Below are 17,181 nucleotides of genomic sequence, written 5' to 3' on the forward strand. Positions count from 1 at the left end.
AGATAGCCAGCATCATGCTCTCGATTAACATTTCTCTAAATCCAACCAACTTACTATATAGGTCATAGTTCTTCACCAACTTTCTCTCATTCTCTATTTTTTTAAATTTATTCTTGAGAATGGGCTTACTGGTTTAAAATCATCTTGCATTCCTCTACTTGATCTCAAACCTCACATACAGGGTGGGATTATAGCTGTGAATATTTTTTTATTTATCATTACTTATCACTGATATTTCACGGACCTAAAAGACAAAGGACTGGTAATTGTTTACCCTTACATAATCTCAGGAAGGTGTGGAGAAAAGAATGAAAAAAGTTAGGAGGAAAGAATAAATAAAAAAGTTGTCCACAGTTATAGCCCCTTATGCAACTTTTTCACTTTTTGCCCACCTCGTATTTGTTTATCGCTCAGTTGTGACTTTGCACAGGTACACTTTAATGTTAGACTTCATTTCCACGAAACTGACTTCTTAATAATGTCTGAATACAACCGTAGAGGATATCTCATTGGCAGTTTGTTTTTCTATAATAGCAATGACAGGGGACATTAGACATTGCCTAACCCAAGTCAACAAGCTAGCAAAATGAATCAATGTCACTAGTGATTACAAGCAGTACACACGATTCAGTTACTATCGTTACGAGCTTGCCCATCTATTACGAGTTACCTGAGGCGAGTTCTTCTCTTGGCGAGAGTCCTCACTGATGCGGGACAGCTGGGGCGCCTCGGCCACCAGGCCCTGAGGCTGAGGCTGGTGCTGCTGCGGGGGCGCCATTTGCTGGTGAGGGTGAGGAGGCGTCGCAGCCCCCGCCACCTGCGACGGCAGTGGGGATCCCGTGCCCGCGGCTGGGCTCCCGCCCTGCAGCTGCGGGCTCGCGCCGTCCGCACTCGGTGGGAATGCGGGGTGGTGCTGCCACATTGTAAAAATAGTACCTCGCAGCTTCCTCTGGGTCGAAATTGTTCCCTCCTATCGTAATTCTGTTCCTCGAATGTCTAGCACGTGTTTGCTCTCGATCATTGAACCGACTGACTTTTTTCTTCGATTATGCGTGTTAATTTGAGGGAAATGAATCGTTTGAACTTCACTGTGATCTGTATGTTTCAGATCTTTTTAGGTTTTGATAATATAATCCTACAAAAATCTCTCAAGTATCTCCATCAAAAATATACAACAAGTTTATAAATGTACCTCAACTTAAGTATGCAAAATTCCTATTTCAGTCACGTTCTTGTCCACAGCAGCTTTTAGAAAGGTATGGTAAATAAACTACTTTGGAAATGTTTGGAGAAGTTAGCCAACCCATTGTCCCTGCATTACTGCCCAGGGATTCTCATGACAAATTACAGCTTCATAGCAGTCAGTGCTAAAATTAAAATTCACGACACTGAAATCTGAGAAGAAAAATTATTTGCACAGTCCCTATTCTTGTTATACAGTATTGTGCACTTAGAAAAAAGAAGACACGACATACATGCAGGCTGCAATATAATTGTGAAATTTTTAATCAGTTAATGTAATCAGAGGAAACAAATGACTACACAAAAAAGAACAGAAATCCATTGCTACTTAAAAAAGCTTATTAACAGCAAGTGCATGTGGATGATGCTGGTTTTAACAACCATCTACCTTTCAGAGATAGAGGGGGCTCTCTTATTACAATATAGTAACAACAAAATGCAGCAGGATGTTAAGGGATCATCTATGTGAATACCCATATGTCCATGAAGCAGTCTGCACTAATAAAGAAACAGAAGATATAAAAATATGGATTCAAATGTTTAAGATTGTGAAACAGCACCACAGGCAAGAAACAAATGTTGTTGCAAGAGGTGCACAGTCACCGGGAACTGGGAGCTGTCTTCAAATCGAGCTAATCGACAAAAATAATGACGAAAAATGAAGGTTACGGCTCAGCATACTGCCGAATGATAAAAATTGCAGCCAAATGGAACTATCCTCAGTGGAAAAGGATACAACTTGATAACGCAGAAAAGCTGCCGATACATCTCGAAAGCATACAGTACGGGGGAAAAGGAAAATGCAAAATGCTTATCAAAATGGAGTCTAAGAAAAGTAAAGGAATGTTTGTGCCAACAACAGAACCACAAGCAGAGCAGTGCACACTAGACGCAGAGGTGTTGGCGCACCTGCGAGGCCAGCTGTGCCTGGTGCCTGTGTTCTGGGCTTTGTAGGTTCTCCCCGCGCCATTCATTATCTGTCTCCTCAGAGTCGTCAAACTGAGACTTCCACTGAGATGCCAAAGTTAGACCTGAAAAGCAAAGAAACACACAAATGTTACAAACATAAATTTTATAAAAAAAAATAGTAAGCTAAATGTCAAACTGGCATATCAGGCTAAATGAGCTACTATTAGTTTGTGAAGTATAAGGCAGAACTGATGGGCAAACTGGGCTAATTGCCTTCAGCAAGCAAAATGTATAGTACCACCGATACATGGGTATAAAAGTAAAAGTCAATGCTGCCAAGTTTTCAGAACTAATAGTTCCTTCATCGAACAGGATACAGAATAGATTGCAGAAGTGTCAAAATGAAGAGCAAGTCACTCAGGCCCACGATGACAGAGGCCCAGGTGCTGTGAGGACAAATCTAGAGGCACAGTCCGACACATACACTCACGACGATCCCTCTCGTTTTTGTTATACACTGCGACAGCAGTACTCTGAGCAGACAGAAAGCTATGTTTCTCAATACGATACCATGTGGAGAAAAACAGTATCATTTAATTGATTTGTAACACAATTTTTACGATAGGAACCATATGCAGTGCCATAAAAATTGACACTCACTAAAAATCACACCACATTTGTCTTTATTTAGTATCCTAAGGATGCTGGGAAGTATGAAATGAAATGTTACAGGACAGGTTTGATTGACTGATTGATTGATCGATTATTATGATTCTCTTCTAACCAGATATTTGCCAAACAATGTCATTTTCTTCTAGTAAATAGCAGAAGATCTGACTGACTGCAGGAAGGTGATGTATATTTACTCGAAAAGGTGAAGCTTTCTTTACTACACTTTCAATTGAATCAGTCAGTATCGAATGTAGGAAACACATATGCAATGCAATACCCTGATTATTTAAGGTATGAAATAAGCCCCTCAAACTGTAGCTGAAGGGAAAATTACACAGACATGATAATAAAATGTCAAAACCAATAAAACAGTGTCCCCACCACAGAAGAAACCAATCCCACAATTACAATTACATCCTAGCCATAAATGGCAAGAATCTTGAGCAAATTTACTTTTGAAGCAAAAGCAAGTACATCTACAAAAATATCTGTGTATAAGAAAATCAAGTGAAGTGCAAGAATGTTTGAATTATTAGACTCCATACAAAATTATTAAGTGTCGAGAAAAGTGCCTATCATAATAAGAAAAGACAACAACAGAAATGTACATTTCTCATGCATGAAGCAGGTGTATCTATTCTCCTTTTAGTGGAGTGACCTGCAATTATACACACAGTCAGAAGTATTTCTTCATAAATAAGTTGTTCCTTATGTCACTGGGCTTCAGAATTATCCAGTCTCTTGGTAATTTACTAAAGCCTGGAATGCAAAAATATAACTGCTTCATCAATTAAGTAGAAAAATAATTAAAAACAAACATAAATCTAATGGCTGGCTTCTTTGCCTCTAGAGGTGCTAGTATTGTACCTACTGTCACACATAACAATTTTCACAGCAGTGTCACAACTGTATGTGTTAGATTGTAATAGGGGTGTCAGAGAATGTATGTCACAGACGTTACATTCACAGAATGTTTACCAATGTGCCACTTCTGACCAACTCCCTCTGATACCTCCCCTTCCATCTTTGTCTACCCTCGTCCTTGTCGCAGCTGACTCACTGTCTTTGTGGGGTCCGAGTGAACTGTCCTTCCCCAGATATCCCTCTATCATCTCTGAAGAAGGAACTACATAGTTCCGACAGCTCGATAGTGTTCACTTTTATATGTGCCTATTGGGCACCAGTGGTCTAGTGGTAGCATGTCTGATTAGTAATCAAAATGTCCTCAGTCTCAGGTGCAAAGCCCGCCACCACCTTAATTTTGATTAGTAATCAAGCATTGCCAGCCAAAGACTTCTTATGCTGGAAGTCACACTCGTTGTGCCAACTGCCTTATTAAGGAGGACAGAGGAGTGGACAGAGATTCATGGCACACTCTTGTCCTTGGGGTGGGAAACTGCCCCTAAAGGTGGAATAATCAGCAATTATCAATGCCATGAGGATGCAGAAGGAAACCACTGCATTAAAGACACATAATGTGTGGCCTGCAATTGGAAAAGTGTCATGGTGACCTCTCCATTGGCAAAATATTCTGGAATAGTCCCCCATTCGGATCTCCAGGAGGGGACTGCCTCGGTGTGGTGACCATGAGAAAAAGATTGAATAACCAGCGAAAGGATAACGTTCTATGGGTTGAGGTGTGGAATGTCAGAAGCTTGAACATAATAGGGAAGCTAGAAAATACGAAAAGGGAAATGCAAAGGCTCAATATAGATATAGCAGGGGTCAGTGAAGTGAAATGGAAAGAAGACACGGACTTCTGGTCCTATGAGTATATGGTAATATCGACAGTAGCAGAAAATGGTACAATGGGAGTAGGATTCATTATGAATAGAAAGGTAGGGCAGAGAGTATGTTATTGTGAACAGTTCAGTGAAAGGGTTGTTCTTATCGGAATCAACAGAGAGCCAACACTGACAATGATAGTTCAGGTATACATGCTGACATTGCAAGGTGAAGGTGGAGGGAGAGAGAGAGAGAGAGAGAGAGAGAGAGAGAGAGAGAGAGTATAAGAGGATACTGAAAGGGTAATATCGTACATAAAGGAAGATGAAAATCTGATGCTCATGGGGGACTGGAATGCAGTTGTAGGAGAAAGAATAGAAGAAATGGTTACAGGAGAATACAGGCTTGGGATGCTGAATGAGAGAAAAGAAATACTAATTGAGTTCTGTAATAAATTTCAGTTAGTAATAGTGAATATTCTGTTCAAGAATCACAAGAGGAGGACGTATGCTTGGAAAAGGCCGGGTTATATGGGAAGATTTCAGTTAGATTACATCATTGTCAGACAGAGATTCTGAAATCAGATACTGGATTGTAAGGCATAACCAGGAGCAGATATAGACTCAGATCACAATGTAGTAGTGATAAAGATTAGGCTGAAGTTTAAGAGATTAATCAGGAAGAATCAATATGCAAAGAAATGGGATACAGAAGTATTAAGGTATGACAAGATACACTTTAAGTTTTCTAAGGCTATAGATACAGGAATAAGGAATAGCCCAGTAGGCAGCACAGTTGAAGAGGAATGGACATATCTAAAAAGAGCAATCACAGAAGCTGGAAAGAAAAACATAGGTACAAAGAAGGTAATTGTGAAAAACCATGGGCAACTGAAGAAATACTGCAGTCAGTTGATGAAAGAAGGAAGTACAAAAATGTTCAGGGAAATTCAGGAATACAGAAATACAAGTCACTTAGGAATTAAATAAATAGGAAGATCAGAGAAGCTACTACGAAATGGCTGCATGAAAAATGTGAAGAAATCAAAAAAAGAAATGATTGTCAGAAGGACTGACTCAGCATATAGTAAAGTCAAAAGAACCTTCATTAAAATTTAAAGCAATGTGGTAACACTAAGAGTGCAACAGGAATTCCACTGATAAATGCAGAGGAGAGAATCGATAGGTGGATAAAGCATGTTGGTGCCTCTATGAGGAGTAAGATTTGCCTGATGTGATAGAAGAAGAAACAGGAAGACAGTTTAGAGGAGATAGGGGATCCAGTACTAGAACCAGAATTTAGAAGAGTTTTGGAGAACTTAAGATCAAATAAGGCAGAAGGGATAGATAACATTCCATCAGAATTTCTAAAATTGCTGGGGGGGGAGGGGGGGGGAGTGGCAAAAAAAGGCTATTCATGTTGGTGTGTAGAATGTATTAGTCTGGCTACACACCCTCTGACATTCGGAAAAACATTGTCCACACAATTCCGAAAACGGCAAGAGCTGACAAGTGCAAGAATTATCGCACAATCAGCTTAACAGCGCATGCATCCATGTGCCTACAAAAATAATATACAGAAGAATGGAAAATAAAATTGAGGATGTGTTAGATGACGATCAGTTTGACTTTAGGAAAGGTAAAGGCACCAGAGTGACAATTCTGACATTGCCATTGATAATGGAATAATTCAGGAGAAAAAAAACTGGCGTTCTACGGATCGGAGCATGGAATCTCAGATCCCTTAATCAGGCAGGTAGGTTAGAAAATTTAAAAAGGGAAATGGATAGGTTAAAGTTAGATATAGCGAGAATTAGTGAAGTTCGGTGGCAGGAGGAACAAGACTTTTGGTCAGGTGAATACAGGGTTATAAATACAAAATCAAATAGTGGTAATGCAGGAGTAGGTTTAATAATGAATAAAAAAATACGAGTGCGGGTAAGCTACTACAAACAGCATAGTGAATGCATTATTGTGAGCAAGACAGACACGAAGCCCACGCCTACTACAGTAGTACAAGTTTATATTCCAACTAGCTCTGCAGATGACGAAGAAATTGAAGAAATGTATGATGAAATAAAAGAAATTATTCAGGTAGTGAAGGGAGACGAAAATTTAATAGTCATGGGTGATGGGAATTTGGCAGTAGGAAAAGGGAGAGAAGGAAACGTAATAGGTGAATATGGATTGGGGGGAAGAAATGAAAGAGGAAGCCACCTGGTAGAATTTTGCACAGAGCACAACTTAATCATAGCTAACACTTGGTTCAAGAATCATAAAAGAAGGCTGTATACATGGAAGAAGCCTGGAGATACTGACAGGTTTCAGATAGATTATATAATGGTAAGACAGAGATTTAGGAACCAGGTTTTAAATTTTAAGACATTTCCAGGGGCAGATGTGAACTCTGACCACAATCTGTTGGTTATGAACTGTAGATTAAAACTGAAGAAACTGCAAAAAGGTGGGAATTTAAGGAGCTGGATAAACTGACAAGAGTTTCAGGGAGAGCATAAGGGAACAATTGACAGGAATGGGGGAAAGAAATACAGTAGAAGAAGAATGGGTAGCTTTGAGGGATGAAGTAGTGAAGGCAGCAGGGGATAAAGTAGGTAAACAGGAATGGGGGAAGAAATACAGTAGAAGAAGAATGGGTAGCTTTGAGGGATGAAGTAGTGAAGGCAGCAGGGGATAAAGTAGGTAAAAAGACGAGGGCTAATAGAAATCCTTGGGTAACAGAAGAAATATTGAACTTAATTGATGAAAGGAGAAAATATAAAAATGCAGTAAACGAAGCAGTCAAAAAGGAATACAAACGTCTCAAAAATAAAATCGACAGGAAGTGCAAAATGGCTAAGCAGGGATGGCTAGAGGATAAATGTAAGGATGTAGAGGCTTATCCCACTAGGGGTAAGATAGATACTGCCTACAGGAAAATTAAAGAGACCTTTGGAGAAAAGAGAACCACTTGTATGAATATCAAGAGCTCAGATGGAAACCCAGTTCTAAGCAACGAAGGGAAAGCAGAAAGGTGGAAGGAGTATATAGAGGGCCTATACAAGGGCGATGTACTTGAGGACAATATTATGGAAATGGAAGAGAATGTAGATGAAGATGAAATGGGAGATACGATACTGCGTGAAGAGTTTGACAGAGCACTGAAAGACCTGAGCCGAAACAAGGCCCCGGGAGTAGACAACATTCCATTAGAACTACTGACGGCCTTAGGAGAGCCAGTCCTGACAAAACAATACCATCTGGCGAGCAAGATATATGAGACAGGCAAAATACCCTCAGACTTCAAGAAGAATATAATAATTCCAATCCCAAAGAAAGCAGGTGTTGACAGATGCTAAAATTACCAAACTATCAGTTTAATGAGTCACAGCTGCAAAATACTAACGTGAATTATTTACAGGTGAATGGAAAAACTAGTAGAAGCCAACCTTGGGGAGGATCAGTTTGGATTCCGTAGAAATAATGGAACACGTGAGGCAATACTGACCCTACGACTTATCTTAGAAGCTAGATTAAGGAAAGGCAAACCTACGTTTCTAGCATTTGTAGATTTAGAGAAAGCTTTTGACAATGTTGACTGGAATACTCTCTTTCAAATTCTGAAGGTGGCAGGGGTAAAATACAGGGAGCGAAAGGCTATTTACAATTTGTACAGAAACCAGATGGCAGTTACAAGAGTCGAGGGATGCGAAAGGGAAGCAGTGGTTGGGAAGGGAGTGAGACAGGGTTGTAGCCTCTCCCTGATGTTATTCAATCTGTATATTGAGCAAGCAGGGAAGGAAACAAAAGAAAAATTTGGAGTAGGTATTAAAATCCATGGAGAAGAAATAAAAACGCTGAGGTTCGCCGATGACATTGTAATTCGACCCGAGACAGCAAAGGACTTGGAAGAGCAGTTGAACGGAATGGATAGTGTCTTGAAAGGAAGATATAAGATGAACATCAACAAAAGCAAAATGAGGATAATGGAATGAAGTCCAATTGGGTGATGCTGAGGGAATTAGATTAGGAAATGAGACACTTAAAGTAGTAAAGGAGTTTTGCTATTTGGGGAGCAAAATAACTGATGATGGTCGAAGTAGAGAGGATATCAAATGTAGACTGGCAATGGAAAGGAAAGTGTTTCTGAAGAAGAGAAATTTGTTAACATTGAGTATAGATTTAAGTGTCAGGAAGTCGTTTCTGAAAGTATTTGTATGGAGTGTAGCCATGTATGGAAGTGAAACATGGACGATAAATAGTTTGGACAAGAAGAGAATAGATGCTTTTGAAATGTGGTGCTACAAAAGAATGCTGAAGATTACATGGGTAGATCACATAGCTAATGAGCAGGTATTGAATAGGATAGGGGAGAAGAGAGGCTTGTGGCACAACTTGACTAGAAGAAGGGATCGGTTGGTAGGACATGTTCTGAGGCATCAAGGGATCACCAATTTAGTATTGGAGGGCAGCATGGAGGGTAAACATCGTAGAGGGAGACCAAGAGACAAATACGCTAAGCAGATTCAGAAGGATGTAGGTTGCAGTAGTTACTGGAAGATGAAGAAGCTTGCACAGGATAGAGTAGCATGGAGAGCTGCATCAAACCAGTCTCAGGACTGAAGACCACAACAACAACAACAACAACAACAATGGAAGCAAAACTAAAAATAAATAAAGACAAATTATATATAAAAACAAAGATGAGGTGACTTACTGAACGAAAGCGCTGGCAGGTCGATAGACACACAAACAAACACAAACATACACACAAAATTCAAGCTTTCGCAACAAACTGTTGCCTCATCAGGAAAGAGGGAAGGAGAGGGGAAGACGAAAGGAAGTGGGTTTTAAGGGAGAGGGTAAGGAGTCATTCCAATCCCGGGAGCGGAAAGACTTACCTTAGGGGGAAAAAAGGACACGTATACACTCGCACACACGTACATATACATCTACACATACAGACACAAGCAGCTTGTGTCTGTATGTGTGGATGGATATGTGGGTGTGTGCGAGTGTATACCTGTCCTTTTTTCCCCCTAAGGTAAGTCTTTCCGCTCCCGGGATTGGAATGACTCTTTACCCTGTCCCTTAAAACCCACTTCCTTTCGTCTTCCCCTCTCCTTCCCTCTTTCCTGATGAGGCAACAGTTTGTTGCGAAAGCTTGAATTTTGTGTGTATGTTTGTGTTTGTTTGTGTGTCTATCGACCTGCCCGCGCTTTCGTTCGGTAAGTCACCTCATCTTTGTTTTTATATATAATTTTTCCCACGTGGAATGTTTCCTTCTATTATAATAAATAAAGACATGTTCATAGGATTTGTCGACCTGGGAAAAGCATTCAACAATGCGAACTGGTGCAAGAGGTTTGAAATTCTGACAAAAATAGAGGTAATCTATGGGGAAAGATGGGTAATATACAATATGTACAAGAGCCAAAAGGGAATAATAAGAGTGGAAATGCTCAGATTAAAAAGGGTGTAACAGGGATGCATTACTACTGTTCAATCTGTACATCAAAGCAGCAATAACAGAAATAAAAGAAAGGTTCAGGAATGAAATTAGAATTTAAGGTGAAAGGTTGTCAATGATATGATCTGCTGATGACATTGCTATCCTGAGTGAAAGTGAAGAATAATTACATGATCCACTGAGCGGAATGAACAGACTAATGAGTACAAAATATGAACGAGAGTAAATCAAAGAAAGGCAAAGGTAATGAAAAGTAGCAGAGAAAGGAACAGTGAGAAACTTAACAGGATTGATGGTCATGAAGTAGAAGAAGTTAAAGAATTCTGCTCCGTAGGTGGTTAAATAAAACCGATGATGGACAGAGCAAGGAGGAGATCCAAAGCAGACTAGCATTGGCAGAAAGGGCACTCCTGGTCAAGAGAAGTCTATTAGTATCAAACATAGGCCATAATTTGAGGAAGAAATTTTTGAGAATGTATGTTTGGAGAACAGCAGTGTATGGTACTGAAACATGGTCTGTGGGAAATTGGAACGGAAGAGAATCAAAGCATTTGAGATTTGGCGAGAAGAATGTTGAAAATTAGGTCGAGTAATAAGGTAAGGAATGAGGTGGTCCTGCACAGAATTCAAGAGGAACGGAATATGTAGGAAACACTGTCAAGGAGAAGGGACAGGATGATAGGAAATCTGTTAAGATATCAGGGAATGACTTCCACAGTACTAGACGGAGCTGTAGAGGGCAAAAACTGCAGAGGAAGGCAGAGATTGGAGTACATCTAGCAAATAATTGAGGACATAGGTCTGAGATGAAGAGGAGAGGAATTTGTGGTGAGCCACATCAAACCAGTCAGAAGACTGATGACTCAATAAATAAATAAATAAATAAATAAATTTGGGTACTACACATTTCACCACATGAAGGTAAATATTGGCAAATAATTTTGATACTTTATCAGTTTTCTCACTTGTATTTCTTTTGATACCGTTTGTTTGTGACAATTTTGCTTATATTTCACAAATTTTTTTGTAGTGTTAAACAGTTTAAATAGCTAGATATTATCAACATCACAGTACTGAAGATGTTCGTGTACCAGAAAAATATTTTCCCAAAAGAATGCTGTATCTTTAAGACGACCACAAAATTGTTAAATGCTTCTCTCTTGTGATAAAAATTTAGCTATGAAATTATTCTCATTTGAAATCATAAATCCTCTCCCTTTGTATTACGTAAGATAATTGTAGTTCAGTAACTGTCACCATAGTCCATAATCATAATCATTATACTCTGACCAGGCTGTGATATAATATGGTGCTTTGTAATTAAAGACCGGACTATAATGAAACATTGGAAGTCCGACCTTCCTTCACTGCATAGACTTTTTCTGTAATGCACGAATGTCCCATGTTTTCGTTAATATTAACCCCAAAGTTGGAAGCTGGTGTTAATAAATAATAGCAGGGAAAGAAACATTTTATAGTGTTTTTTTTGTGTGTTCATCATTAACATATTTTTGTGCCATCAGTGAACCGTTTGTCCTTTCATATACTCAATTACTTCTTTTATGTCATTGAGGGCTTACATCTATGAAGTAACCAAAGTTTCTGTCGTGTCTCTTAATTACTGTGCTATTCGAAAAAACAATTTTGGCACTTGAAACACATCAGCTGTTTATAGACTTGCTCTCTATATTTGAGTACCATCCAGCTTCTCAACATGCAAAATGGGGGTCAGATTGTGCTTGACTTTCCACCCAGGATACACAGAGATACACCGTAATGTTGATGATCTAGTTACTGAAGTTATATGATCCTACAGAGAATTTGTAAAAACTGAGTAAAACTGCCACAAACTAATAGCATCAAAGTAAAATTCAATCGATAAAATTAATAAAATATGAAGCCGAACTGCTAGACGGTGCTCATCTTTTAGGAGTGAAATTTATAACAACCGGCTATAGACACTTATAAACACATATAAAAGTATACATCTGTACATGAACTTGAATAAAAAAAATGGGTAAGAACAAAATGAATGTCACTAAATCTATGGGAGTGTTAAAAATATGATGTGATAAAAATATACCTCTGTATTTGCTAAAAATTTTATATTTTCACAACAGAAAATTTGCTGAATGACCTCTGTACAAATTCATTTTTCTTTATAATGTGAGGGTGGGAGGTAGATGGAGGAAAAAGTGATTCAATGGATACACTGAAATATAACTTAGAAAATACTTTGGGATTTTATGAAGATAAATCATTTCCTTTCCTAATGTACCTAAAGGAAACATTTAACTTAAGAGAAAGACAGACACCAGCTTAAATTGGGCACAGAAATAAATTCAGTGGCAACAAGTGAAAATTAGTGATGGACCGGGGCTCGAACCCAAATTTCTTGCTTTACATGCGTGGTCGCCTTAAATGCTTTGGCTATCCAAGCACGTTTTCTGTCCAGCCTAAATTTTCAACTTGTTGCAGACTATGTACGTAGTCCACTATCCACTATCCATTATCCTCATTGCTCACAGCTTTACCCAACTGCTGTACGAGTTTGAACATAGTGTGCATCTGCACTGAAGATGTCAGCAATGACCATCAAGGCACATACAATAATTTATTTTTAAGTTTGTTAGCAAAATTCACAACAGAACAGACAAGTTTTCAACCCTGGATGAATAAAGTACTAGTTTTAAAATTAATAATGTCAGCTCAGAGGGACAGCAACAGTTAAATAGGATTCTAAACTGTCAGACTGATTCTAAAAGCCCAAATCAGAGCCAGTGTATACTGCAGCAATGCTATTCCTTTATAAATGTCCATATTCTTAATATTTTGCAATAGTATTATTGGATCATCAAGCACAAAATGGAACTCACCACCGCCCCCTCGGGTGACCTGTTGTAAAGCTGACACATTGTCATCATCAATTACTGCAAACTGTGTGATGGAGGCATCACGATTGTTGATGCGACAGCTAGGGGGGCGACTCGTGGGGCCGCCAGAGTGGAAACGCCGAGACCGGTGCTCCTTGACACGCTCACGCAAAGGCTCGCGGTCTGTCGACGGAGACGAACCCAGTATACCTGTAAATAAAAGCACCGTGCGTATAACTCTCAGACGTATTATGCTTTAGTTTATCTTAAGACTACTCACTCAATGATGACTAAGATTATTTGTATATTTATAATGGGTGCTCTCCTTAAGCGTGTAAAAGCATCACTATAAACGGGTTGTCGTAAATAGGTGAATTACTTTCCATATGGGAGCATCACAGGTCACGCATCAGTCACGATTCTGGCTACTGAATCATCAACTATGAATTTGGCTTCCATAAAGTTTCTGGGCCACGAGTAACAAGACAGTTTATTGAACAACGTGAAATAAAATTTGCTGACATCTGCCGAAACTGGTGATGAAATGTGGGTTCACCAAAAGGTAATGGCATACACCACAGTCAGTGACAGTGCTGTATCTAGAGTACCGGCAGCTACGGTCGGTGACTCGCCAGCACAGCAATCCTCTGCCATGTGCTCGCTTCTGCACCGAGTCTCTCAGAATAATAAAGAACTGTTATGTTCAATGATGCTGCAGCCCCTCACAATATCCTCTAGTCTCCCTATCAACTGAAGCCAGGACACCCCAGTCAGGATTCGAGTACCTCCTGACTGATGGGAAGACAGTTCCCATCACACGGTAGTGGTCACTGTATGTGCTTTCCACTACAAATATGACCCATAATCAAAATGCCAGAATATAGAGTGGCAATACTCTGGATCCACAAAGGGGAAAAAAAAAGAGGGAAAAAATGCAAGTATCTAATGTCAGCAGGAAAAGTTATGGCTCTCATTTTCTGTATTGGAAGACTCTGTGACAAAAGGAACTACCATCAACAAAGAGTCTTGCGACAAATTGTTGGGAAACATCCTAAAGCCAGTAATTCACAGCAAACAATGAGGTCTGTTGATAAAGAAAGTGTTGCATGACAACATTGTGAGAACCGTCCCCATGCTTTTCTTTGCCTCACTCAATTGATAACACACCCCCTCCTTTTTTTATAACAACTTGTTGAGTAATTAATAACATTTAATTGCTGGTGGATAAAGTACAGAAAGTAAATAAGACTAAGATGGAACCGCTTATTTAATGCCTTTGTAGACAACAGTTTTGAAATCAAAGTAACAAAATTGTGTCACCAGATTTTAATAACACCTCGCATTCTCAAATGATTCGTTCTTGGGCGACATTACCTACACTTGTGCTAATGCTAAACATTATTCAAGTGTGAAACCAAACACATATTACAGTACCTTTACACTACCGACCAGCCAACTCTGAATGACAACCGAACTACCATGTTGCACTCAAAATGAGCAACATCATATCTGATCATTGTAACTTGTTGTAAAACTTTCAATTTGGAGAATAAGCGAAAATCACTTGGGACTACATCCCTTCTGTGTGGTAGATGTTGAATCACTTCCCATTGAAACTCCTGAATCAAATCCTGTATGACTCCTGCTGCACATGGACGTGCATTATTGTGAAGAAGGACGACCCCACGGTCAGAGTTCTGTGTCACTTATTTCTAATGGTGCTGCAATGTTATTGAAGCATCTAAAGTAGGCCACTGCAGTCCCCTAATTGTGAAACCCCTATCTTCTTGGACTTTTGTTTCAGTTCTCGCTTTGAGTCTGTCAGTCACCACCGAGGGCCAGCCCAAGTGATATTTGTCACGAAGATTGTTCCACTCACTGTTAAACACAAAACACAAATTCTGAACTGACACTTTGTTCATCGCTTTACCATAAACCTCAGCTATATATTTATAAATTTCAATGGGTTGGACTTTATGTGCATTTTAAAAGCTTATAGCACTATGTACCTCACACTTGGCAGGATCATCAATTTTGTTACACATTTTAAAATTGCAAAGCTAAGCAGTAATCAACCATATCAGATCATAGCTCCTGCCAAACTGAATTGGATGAGTACCAAGGTCAGTGGTTAGTCAGCAGTAGTGGTGGTGGTGGTGGTGGTGGTGGTGGTGGGGAGGTGGGAATGTGGTCACATGTCAAAACAAAACATCCTTTACTTTTCAAATGACCTTTCTATTTTGTGGTAACGTCACAATGTGCACCCACACATGGCTCACAGGAATATTTAAACCATCACGAAATTGGGTTGCGAGTTGCTGGAACACCCTCCATACAGCCCAAGTTTCACTGCCCCCCCAACTTCAATTTGTTTGAGTCACTTGAGGCTGTTTTCCGAGGTCATCGAGTTTCCAATGCTTTGCACTTTCGAAGTCACCGAGTTTCCTCGGGTCTGGAGAAGAAGAAAGCAGGGCAAAGTGGCTATGTGACCAACCAAAAAACTACTACTTGACAAGAATACACAAGCTTAGGACCACTGTACCCAGTGCTTTGAAAGGAAGGAGAATACGTTGAAAAATGATATACATTTTGTACCATCATTTTTTTGTAAATACATTGTAGAATTCTTCCATGTAGATATATCCCAACTTTCCCAGTATATCCAGTATATAAACAGGAGATAGGGGTCTGTGCAAAGTTAAAATTATTTAGAAGTATTAGATAGATACTATCAAAATAAACTCTGCATAAAGCTCTGCTAGTTAGTCTTTTAGTACATACCAACTGCAAGCTCAGTGCTGTTTCTATTTAGTGAGTAATGTTTTACCCTCACAGGCATACTTACCTGTATATTCCATTACAAATTTTCTGTCAGTTTACATCTTTGATCATAACAGCTGAAAGAAGTTTGGTGAGAAAATCTGTTTATGTTTAAACATTCCACTGGTGGCAAGATTTCAACACAGCAGTAGACACAAACCTTTAGCCGAGTCGTACGCATAATAAGATCCATCAGGCTCAGTAGTCGGGTGCGCGGATATGCGGGGGCTGGGCAGCTCGGGTGCAGTCTGGACGAGTGGAGGCGGCGGTGGAGGCAGGTCCTGCACGCAGGTGGCAGGAGCAGTCACGACACGGACTCTGCCGCCACTCGTGCGTGGACCTGAGCCTGCAGGTGAGGCGGAACCAGAAGGAACCGTGACTGCCTGTTTCTGCTGTTTCTGAGTGTCAGAGTTGCTACGAGCAGATGCCATGACGGCATCTCCCTCGTAGTCAACCGCGTGCTCTGCGGCATCCGGCTGCTGCCCGTGGTCCTGCTGTGGTTTGAGCTGTTCCTGTTGATGCTTCCTCCTCTCCTTCTCATCAGCTGCAGCCACAGAAACAGCGCGTCTCTGTTGCTGCTTCTTTGGAGATGCTGTGAATGCAATTTAAAAACATTATACGAGGTGTTGACTCATTTCCCCCAAAAATGCATATGAATATTCTTACCATAAAAGTCTGAAAGGAAATTTAGCTGCTATTCATCAAAAACAATCTCATCTAGTGTTTTTTTGAAAGATATAGAGAGTGCGAGCCAATAACTTATGATTTGCATTAGGTTTTTGGCCATTGTCATCTTAAAGGAAAGTCTAATGACCTCAACATTGAGGTCATAAGAGGCAGAGCACAAGCTCAGACTGTTTCAATGATGGGGTACGAAATTGGCTGTGCCCTTTTAAAGGATCCATCCGGGCACTTGCCTGGAGCCACATAGACAAATCACAGAAAACCTAAATATGGATGGCCAGATGCAGATTTGAGCCATCGTCCTCCCATATATGAGTAAGTTCTTGAATGGGCTAGGAAATATTATTGAGAAAATGTAAATGGCTAAGTTTACACAATGGGTAATCTATAAATATCACCTGTGGCCAATCTGAGTATCATTAACTCTGTTCATGTGTCCATATTAAACTCAAACATTGATGTCTCTCTCTGTACCACATTGCAACTTATGAACTGAGGAAATAGAAGTGAGCAGAGGAAGAAGGAAATAGTTTGGAAAATTATTTGAGTTGAATGGAAGGACTTTTATGATAGTCCAGTACATCTGTGCACACAGAGCCAGAGCCGGAGGAAACTTCTTTCAGAAAGGACATACACAAACCATAGCCTGTTCTGCTTACTATCATATTTTACAATGAGAAGAGCCCAGCTGCCTGGAAAATTCCTCTTAAATTGCAATGTTTTTTGACATAAAACTGAGCACAGAACTATTACATTCAGCATCTTAGTAACACACTACTGGCCATTAAAA

At 39.8% G+C, this 17,181-nt stretch overlaps 1 protein-coding gene across 4 annotated transcripts in view; it reads right to left on the reverse strand.

Moving 5' to 3' along the window:
- Positions 1 to 17,181, reverse strand: part of LOC126419906 (tau-tubulin kinase homolog Asator) — a 609,233-nt gene that overhangs the window by 66,926 nt on the left and 525,126 nt on the right. For all 4 annotated transcript variants that reach the window (XM_050087187.1, XM_050087188.1, XM_050087185.1 and 1 more), the window contains 4 exons: positions 15,868 to 16,299; positions 12,891 to 13,097; positions 2,152 to 2,273; positions 671 to 913 (listed from right to left, as the gene is read on the reverse strand). In XM_050087187.1, the coding sequence (XP_049943144.1) occupies positions 671 to 913; positions 2,152 to 2,273; positions 12,891 to 13,097; positions 15,868 to 16,299 (1,004 nt within the window). The remainder of the gene's footprint in view (positions 1 to 670; positions 914 to 2,151; positions 2,274 to 12,890; positions 13,098 to 15,867; positions 16,300 to 17,181) is intronic.

This window comes from Schistocerca serialis, chromosome 9, assembly GCF_023864345.2.
Source record: "Schistocerca serialis cubense isolate TAMUIC-IGC-003099 chromosome 9, iqSchSeri2.2, whole genome shotgun sequence".
Lineage (NCBI taxonomy): Eukaryota > Metazoa > Arthropoda > Insecta > Orthoptera > Acrididae > Schistocerca > Schistocerca serialis.